This window comes from Musca domestica, unplaced genomic scaffold, assembly GCF_030504385.1.
Source record: "Musca domestica strain aabys unplaced genomic scaffold, Musca_domestica.polishedcontigs.V.1.1 85, whole genome shotgun sequence".
Classification (NCBI taxonomy): Eukaryota; Metazoa; Arthropoda; class Insecta; order Diptera; family Muscidae; genus Musca; species Musca domestica.
Window position 1 is genome coordinate 2875792 of NW_026712418.1, and position 9275 is coordinate 2885066.

The window sequence follows — 9275 nt, forward strand, 5'->3', positions numbered from 1 at the left end:
TTTAATTTTTTTTTTTTTTTGAAAATTGCCAAATTCGTTTCAAATGGTAGAGGTTATTCAAAGTTCGGCCAGGCCGAACTTACAGCTTTTATACTTGTTTAAAATGATATTTGAAGTTCGAAATCGGTACTATAGCATATGACAGATAATCCACGTCTACGTATAGCTCCCATAAAACGGTTTTCATTTAAGCCGTATTTTCCGACTGATTTTTGTTTTTGTTTTGAAATTATTCAAGTTCCTTCCAAATGGTTTTTTACTTGTTTGAAGATCGCATTATCAGCCGTAGAGCTGATATCCATGGGCCACCTCTATGCTGCGATTTGCCGCGGTTGGACTATTATTTGTAAGGTGCCGCCAAAGATAAATTTTACGCCGACAATCCAGAGACAATTGACATTACAAAAGATAATATTTGTGAGGAAATTGGTGAAATACAGTTGCATACAAAAAATTTCTTAAAAATTTAACCGATCTTGTAGACTACTGCATCGCCAATCTACTTGGCTTAATTGGTTTTGTTTTATCAATGGTAGAATCAAGAAGTAAAATTCGTGCAATAATATGTTTAATTTTCTTTTTTTTTCAAAATTATAAATTTGACAACATCCCATCGTCAAAATGTATGTTCTTAAATCCATCGCTTATGCACATATCAAAGATATGTGTATCGCAGTCATGATATTTACACCATAACCACAATACTCAGGGTAAGATAACAACTACACAACCCGTACATTTTACATTTTGAAATTTTTGGGGCTGTGCAAATTAATTAGGTTAATCAATATGGCATTTTGTTACATCGGATTTCAATTTAATTTTTTCCAAACTTAAAGCATGAAAATTGTCTGTAATATACTTTTCGCAACGGTGTTGGATTGCTGGTAGGGCTCAAAGAATGTCTCCTACCTGTTGAGACAAACACGTTTACTTAAAGGGATTTCCCCATACTTATGTCCATAACAAATCATCATCTCCATCATCATCATCATCGTCAACGTCATCACCCAGAAATATGAGGCGAATTAGCAAAGTTTTACTTGTTAAGCTTTGTTGTTTTAGTTTTGTTTTTGTATTCTCTTTCTTTGCGTTTCTACCTTCCGAACGTGCACCAGGTCCTTGGCATCATATTTCTGCTGAATCGGCCACTCCATTGCCTTACCTTACGTTGCTTGCTTGCTTACTTTAAAAAGTTTAAGTTCTAAAATTAGCCAATGGCTAAACATACAGAATCGACACGACAACAGACAAAGTTTTACTTTCTAATTAAAGTTAAATATAAATAAAAAAGAAGAACAAGAGACATTTTTGAAATACAATGCCTTGGGTATAGGAAATATTTAGTTCTTCGTTGTTGTTATTGTTTTATATGTATATGGTGTTATTGTTGTCAGCATTGTCCATTGTTGTAGTCCATTTGTTTGTTCAAAGTTGGGAATTTTCATTGATTTACTATTAAAGCTGTAAGCTTCGGAATAAACTGGATTAAACACGTTGAAGTTTTCGTTTATCTTTTTTATTAAAGCATTATGTCGTGATGTACTCAAAAGCATTTGATGATGATGTACCAAAGACCTAAAATGGTAAAGACTAGACAAAATGCATTCTGAGCAAATGGTTTGTGGCTATACTACCATGAATAACAGCTCATGGCATAGACATGTTAATATAAAAAACACAATTATAGGAAAGAATGACAAATAAAAGTTTGGATAATCCAAAATATTGGTTTCAAAATTCTATTCCATATACCTTCCCAAATAATTGCATATGGCCTTAGCGGTTGAAATTGCTTAACATTTGTAACTATGTTGTTACGATATCATAACAACAGAGGTCTTTTTCACAGGGCTGCCATATTTTACTCTGTCTTGTCCTATCTTTATACTTCTATGTCTTTGGATGTACTTTACACAGGGATAACAAAATAAGTAAATATAAAAACTATTATTTTTTGTTGAAAAAAAAAAAAAAAAAAAACAAGTAAAAAAGCAGTGAGTTCGGCCGGGCCGAACTTTGAATACCCTCCTTCGTTTGGAACGAATTAGGAACCGATTACTGGGAGGATATACGCTATTGTGGACCTATATAGACAAATCTATGCCTGGGGGTAAAGTACTCACAAAGAACTCCTTATGTAGAATTTCAGACAATTCCGTTGGAAAATGTGGCTAAAATCATCAAAATACCGAACATCGGGGGGTACCATTACGATATCGTGGATCTATATAGAAGAGAATCTTCCAGGGGATAAAGTGCACAAAAACAACTCCTTGTGTATAATTTCAGACAATTCCGTTGAAAAATGTGGCTAAAATCATCAAAATTCCGAATATGGGGTGTACCGTTATATGGGGGCTATACGAAGACGTGGACCTGCACAAACAATTTTCTGTCATAGGCTGTATCAGCCATTACGAACTTCAAATTCTACATTTGAAATAATTCCAGTGAATAATGTTGCTAAAATCATCAAAATACCGAATATCGGGAGGTACCGATATATGAAGACGTGGAACTTCACAGACAATTTTCTGTCATAGGCTGTAGTATACATTACGAACTTCAAATACCAAATTTGAAAGAATTCCGGTGAATATTGTCGCTAAAATCATCAAAATACCGAATATCGGGATATACCGTTATATGGGGGCTAAACCAAAACGTGGACCTACATGGCCCATTTTCAATACCTGAAAACATAATATATATTTGTGTAAAATTTATCGATCTACTTCATTTCGTTCGGAAGTTAGAGTGATTTCCACAGAGGGACAGACGGACAAACGGACGGACTTCGCTAAATCGACAGAGAATTTTATGCTGATCAAGAATATGTATACTTTGTGGGGTTTAAAATGTGTATTTCGAGGTGTTACAAACGGAATGACAAACTTAATATACCCTCCATACTATGGCGAAGGATATAAAAAGTTCACAATGTCGAATATATGGTGATACCATTATATGGGGATATACAAAATACCCAAATTCGGAAGGTACTGAAAAATGAAGACTATTTCGTAGTGTAAATATTTGTCGGAGACTACTAAGTAGAATTCTAAATGATGCGATATAGGGAGACGCCAAAATAGCTGAAATCGGATGGTATATTAAATTATAACCTCAAACCGGGTGTAACCTTTATGTGGGAGGTTTTGCTAGAAGATGTTATAAAAGTTGTAAAAAATTATAATTGGTCATCTAAAATGATCCTTTCAAAAGTAAGAGCAGTTACCACTGTGGAAGTGACAAAATTAATACATCCCACCATTGGTGTAGGGTATACAGAGGGGGAAGTAGCTGAACTATCTTTACATTACAATTACAACAGTTCGTACCAAGAGGTATCCATCCGGTTTTTTTTTTAATTTTCTAGCAAAAAATTCCATTTGTTAGACTGTGACTCTAATCTTCGCCCAATTTTTTTAACGACTCGGGTGTCGGCTCTAAGTATTGAAAATTTGACCTTTTTGACCGATATATATCACGTTCACACCAGATATTGTGTTTATAAAAATATTTAAAAAAAAAATTATTTGGTTCATAGAGAAATAGGGTATAAAACCTTTATTTCGATGAGACACGTTTTGATCGTATAAAATAATATACAGGGTGAGATCAAAAACTGCAACAAAAATAAACGCCATAACATTTTTTTTTTAATTTTATTGAATGAAAGTAAAAATGTCCGAAATAGCAGCAAATTTTAGAATAAGTTAAGATTTGTTCGAATTGGTCACCTTTGGCACGAATTATGGCCTTTAAACGGCCAATGAAACCGTCACACGCTGCCCGAATGTGGCTCTGCGGCATTTTGGCCCATTCCCGGCGAAGCGCTTGCTCGAGGTGATCGACACTTTTGTATTTTTTAGTGCCAACCTTGCTTTCCAAAATACTCCAGACATAATAGTCCAGCGGATTGGTATCCCGAGATTTTGGTGACCACAGTGAAAATGAAGCGAGGAACCTAATTTTGTAACCATTCTTGGGTGGCACATTCTGAGTCCTGTTTGAATGTCTAAGGTCTGCGGCCAAAATGTTTGCGTGCCAAAGGCTTTAATACACCCTCCAGAATATTTTCGCGATAATATTTGGCATTTATTCTGATGCCACGGTCGATTATTACGAGCAGAGAGCGACCATCGGCTGACCTCTTTGGCCGACTGACCTTTTGGCAAGTTAACACTATCATTTTGTTGCTTTACAAACTGGTGGCCAACGAATGTTTTCTCGTCGGAGAAAACCAAATTCGGCAGTTCACCACTTTCGGCCAAGCACAGCAACTCCTTAGCTCTTTTGAGTCTATTTTCTTTCTATTGCAGTGCAAGTTCTTGCACTTTTTGGAATTTCAATGGCTTTACCCCGAGTTCATTTTTCAATATTTGCCGAATGGAATAGTGTGATATGTTCAGCTCACGAGCCATTTTTCGGCCACTGCGACGCGGATTTCAATCAAGTCGCTTTATTACTTTTCGAACCATTTCTGCTGATGTTGCTGTTTTCTTACGTCCACTTCCTTGAAGTCGGGGGGCTACGCTACCAGTATAACGGTAACGAGCGGTTGTACGAGACACAAAAGATTTATTCACATTTAAATGCTGGAGTGCTCTAACGATAGCCACTTTCGGTTTTCCAGCCAAATATAAAGAAATCACACTACCACGCTTAAATTCCATTATGAACAACATTTTTTCTGGAAAATTCTCACCAAAATGCTTTTGTACGCTTGTAAACAATATAATGAGCTGTCACTGGAATAATTTTAACAGCTATCGGACGAGAGGCTTAGAAATGACAGCAGTCTTAAGTTGGTTGCAATTTTTTATACCCTCCACCATAGTATGGAGGGTATATTAAGTTTGTCATTCCGTTTGTAACACCTCGAAATATACATTTTAGACCCCACAAAGTATATATATTCTTGATCAGCATATGTCGATTTATCAATGTCCGTCCGTCTGTCCGTCTATCCGTCTGTGGAAATCACTCTAGCTTCCGAACGAAATGAAGTAGGTTGATAAAATTTTACTCAAATATGTACTATGTCTGCAGGACTTTTGGTATTGAAAATGGGCCATATAGGTCCACGTCTTCGGATAGCCCCCATATAACTGTACCTCCCGATATTCGGTATTTTGATGATTTTAGCTACATGATTTACCGGAATTGTTTCAAATTTGGTATTTAAAGTTTTTAATAGATACTACAGCACAAAACAGAAAATGGGCAATGTAGGTCCACGTCTTCGTATAGCCCCCATGTAACGGTACCCCCCGATATTCGGTATTTTGATCATTCTAGCCACATTATTTACCAGAATTGCTTCAATTTTGGTATTTGAAGTTCGTAATGGATACTACATCCTAAGACAGAAAATAAGCCATGTAGGTCTACGTCTTCGTATAGCCTCCATATAATGGTACCCCCCAATATTCAGTATTTTGATGATTTTAGCGACATTATTTATCGGAACTATTTCAAATTTAGTATTTGAAGTTCGTAATGGATGCTACAGCCTATCACAGAAAATTGTCTGTGCAGGACCACGCCTTCGTATAGCCCCCATATAACGGTACCTCCGATCTTCGGTATTTTCATGATTTTTTTTATTTACCGGAAGTTCGATATAACAGCCTATGACAAAAAATTTTCTGTGCAGATCCACGTTTTATAACCACCATGGTACCTCTCTATATTCGACGATATATTCGATTTTTTTCAAGTTTCGCATTTGAATATTGTGTTATAAGTTGCCTTGTGACAAAAGTTGCCTATGCAGGTCCACGTCGCCATATAGACTCTAATATACGGCTATATGATTTTAACAGAATTTTAAAATCCTTTTTTTCATTTTTTTTTAAGTTGTTTAATTCGTACCAAATGCTGGAGGGTATTCAAAGTTCGGCCTGGCCGAACTTACAGCTTTTTTACTTGTTTCATCTCACCCTGTATATCTGTCCACTCCTTCTGGTAAGCTAATAAAACGCGAAATGAACGTCCGATTCCATTCAAGCTTCGCACATCTCAGTATCTCTATCAACTCAAAATCTGTTATGAAGATGGTAGAGATCGAACCATTCCTCCAGTTATCTCCCCACAAACGGCCAAAGTTTTGAATAACCAAAACAATTATAAAATCCGAAATAAGCTTCTGGTTCTCTTCATATTTCACACATCCCATTATTTCTACTAACAAAATATCGCTGTGAAGATGGAATATATCGGTGCCCTCCCCTTGATACCTCCTTGATACTATTTTTGGTAAATCACGTACATTTCAACATTTTCTAAAAATTCTCACATATCTATTATAAAGCGAAGGAGGTAGTTGATGTAGTCCAAACATTTGCACGGAATTGTTTCAAAGTTAGCAATTAAAATTTGTCTTGGGGTCTGCCTCGGTTTGCCAAAGATACATTTGGCCAATTTAAGTTTTTATACCCTACACCACATAGTGGTAAGGGTATTATGTCTTTGTGCATTTGTTTGTAACATGGAGAAGGAAACGAGATAGACCCATAGTTACTTTTAAGAACCTTCATAGAATCACTTTCTGAGTCGATTTATGCATGTCCGTCCGTCTGTCCGTCCGTCCGTCCGTCTGTCCATGTATTCTTGTGAACAAAATGCAGGTCGCATTTATTATCCGATTGAGATGAAATTTTCCAAACAATATTTTTTTGGCCCAAGGACGAACCCTATTGAAATTGGTGAGAATCGGATCAAATTTAGATATAGCTCCCATATATATCTTCATCCGATTTCGGTTTAAATGTGCACCAAATGTCCACTATTAGTCCAAATAACCTGAATTTTGGCACACCCAACCGAGTTCGGCCTAGAAGCAAGTATATCAAATTTGGAGAAAATCGGTTCAGATATAGCTATAGCTCCCATATATATCTTTCATCCGATTTGATCTTTAAGTCCCTCACATTCCTACTATGCACTCCACAACCGTGATATTTGGTACTAGGTATTAGATGGAGCACAGAAATAGGTGTTTTAAATTTTATCGAAATCGGTTCAGATTTGGATATAGCTCCCATATATATCTTCATCCGATTTCGGGTTAATTGACCACCAAATGGCCAATATCAGCCCAAATGGCCCGAATTTTGGCACATGTGACCGAGATTAGCCTTAAAGCAAATACAACAAATTTGGAGAAAATCGGTTCAGAAACAGCTATAGCTCCCATATATATGTTTTATCCGATTTGGTGTTTAAGCCTCTCACATTCGTAATATGCACTCCACAAGAATGATATTTGGTACCAGATATAAGATACAGCCCAGAAATAGCTGTTTGTAATTTTATCGAAATCGGTTCAGATTGGGATATAGCTCCCATATATATCTTCATCCGATTTCGGGTTAATTGTGCACCAAATGGCCGATATAAGTCCAAATGGACTGAATTTTAGTACATCGGACCAAATTCAGCCTAGAAGCAAGTATATCAAATTTGGAAAAAATCGGTTCAGATATAGCTATAGCTCCCATATATATCTTTCATCCGATTTGATCTTTAAGTCCCTCACATTCCTACTATGCACTCCACAACCGTGATATTTGGTACCAGGTATTAGATGGAGCACAGGAATAGCTGTTTTAAATTTTATCGAAATCGGTTCAGATTTGGATATAGCTCCCATATATATCTTCATCCGATTTCGGATTAAATGTGCACTAAATGGTCAATATCAGCCCAAATCACCTGAATTTTCGTACATATGACCGCATTCAGTCTAGAAGCTAATACGTAAAATTTGGAGAAACCCGGTTCAGAGATAGCTATAGTTCGTAAAATGCACGATAGAATTATATAGATTTTGATTTTGTACCAAATATCTCATAGAGCTCTGAAATGCCCTTTATAAACCTTTTTACGAGAGCTCTACTAAGTATGCATAGTGGTGTAGGGTATCATATAGTCGGCCCCGCCCGACTTTTGAGCTTTCCTTACTGGTTTCTTTATACCTCATACATTTGTATATTTCTTTCAATTTACATTCCAGGCCATTTTACAATCACAAGAGACTGCAGATGGTACGGAAGTTCAACCAGCTGCAACTGATGAAACATCATTGGTTCCAAAAGCTATAGCGTCCGATGATGCATCCGATATCTCAAGTGGTGAATCATTTGATGAAGGCAGTACCATCAGTGTGGCAAAACAGCGATATGCCAATATGTTGAAACACGAACTGGAAGGAGATGTGGCCGAAGGTTTACTCATTTCCAAGGATCAATACGATCATTTACGTTACGAAGATGAGAAAATAATGCAATTGCGAAATGCTCGGGTAAGTTGGGGTTGGGGGAATAATGCAAATATATTTTTCAATTCATAAAGAAAATATTACGCCTTTTTCCAGGATATTCGAGAGCTCTATCAATTAGCCGAAGAGATCATCATTGGAGAACGCATTGAAGCTGATGGGGATGATGATGAAGGACAAGACGGAGGAGAGGGTAATACTGTTGGGGCTTAAATGTTTCGTTTGGTATACATTAAATTATATAACACTATTTTCTTTTGACACTTTCGATTTTTATTGTGGAAAATTACAGTTTTTTTAGTTTCGTTCATAAATTTAAATAATTTTGTTTTTGTGCGGAAAATAAAAAAGAAAATGGCGAAATATATTTTATTGTCACTTGCAATAAATATTATGTATTTCATAGAAAATAAAAACACATTCACTTACTTTGATAATGGAGAAAATACATTAACAGGTTGGTATTTGTTGTATTTTTATGGACCACAATATTTTATTATTTGTTGCTATTAAGAGCCTAAGTGTTGGTTGCACCAGTAATCCTAGATAAACAACAGACTGAAAAATTAAGCTATGTCCAAATAAAAATTTGGAAAAAAATATAATTTCACAGTAATGTGGAGCAATGTGACAATAGTTTCAACCGAATGATGTTTAAAACTCTCATGGGTTTTATATTTCTTACCCTACAACGGAGTTAAAGAGTTCAGAATAATCTACACAAAGTTAACAAGTTTTTTAAGAAGAGACAATTTTTCTTATTCTTTGCATAATAATAACCATTTGACCATTTTGACATCAGGACATGAGCGGAAAGGCAGAAATAGCTTTTTATATCCTACGCCCCACTGGAGTACAGAGTCCGTCCGTCTCTCTATATATTTTTGTAAGCAAAGTATATGTCGCATTTATTATTCGATTGTGATATTTTTTTTTTTTTTAAATGAACAGTTCATCTACTGAATACGGTGATAATCGGTGAAAA

At 36.0% G+C, this 9275-nt stretch overlaps 1 protein-coding gene across 2 annotated transcripts in view; it reads left to right on the forward strand.

Moving 5' to 3' along the window:
- LOC131806733 (putative golgin subfamily A member 6-like protein 3) overlaps nt 1-8708 on the forward strand; it is a 106042-nt gene extending 97334 nt beyond the window's left edge. For both annotated transcript variants that reach the window (XM_059131367.1, XM_059131366.1), the window contains 2 exons: nt 8027-8314; nt 8387-8708. In XM_059131367.1, coding sequence (XP_058987350.1) covers nt 8027-8314; nt 8387-8503 — 405 coding nt within the window. In that variant the 3' untranslated portion in view covers nt 8504-8708. The remainder of the gene's footprint in view (nt 1-8026; nt 8315-8386) is intronic.
- The last annotated feature ends 567 nt before the right edge of the window (nt 8709-9275 follow it).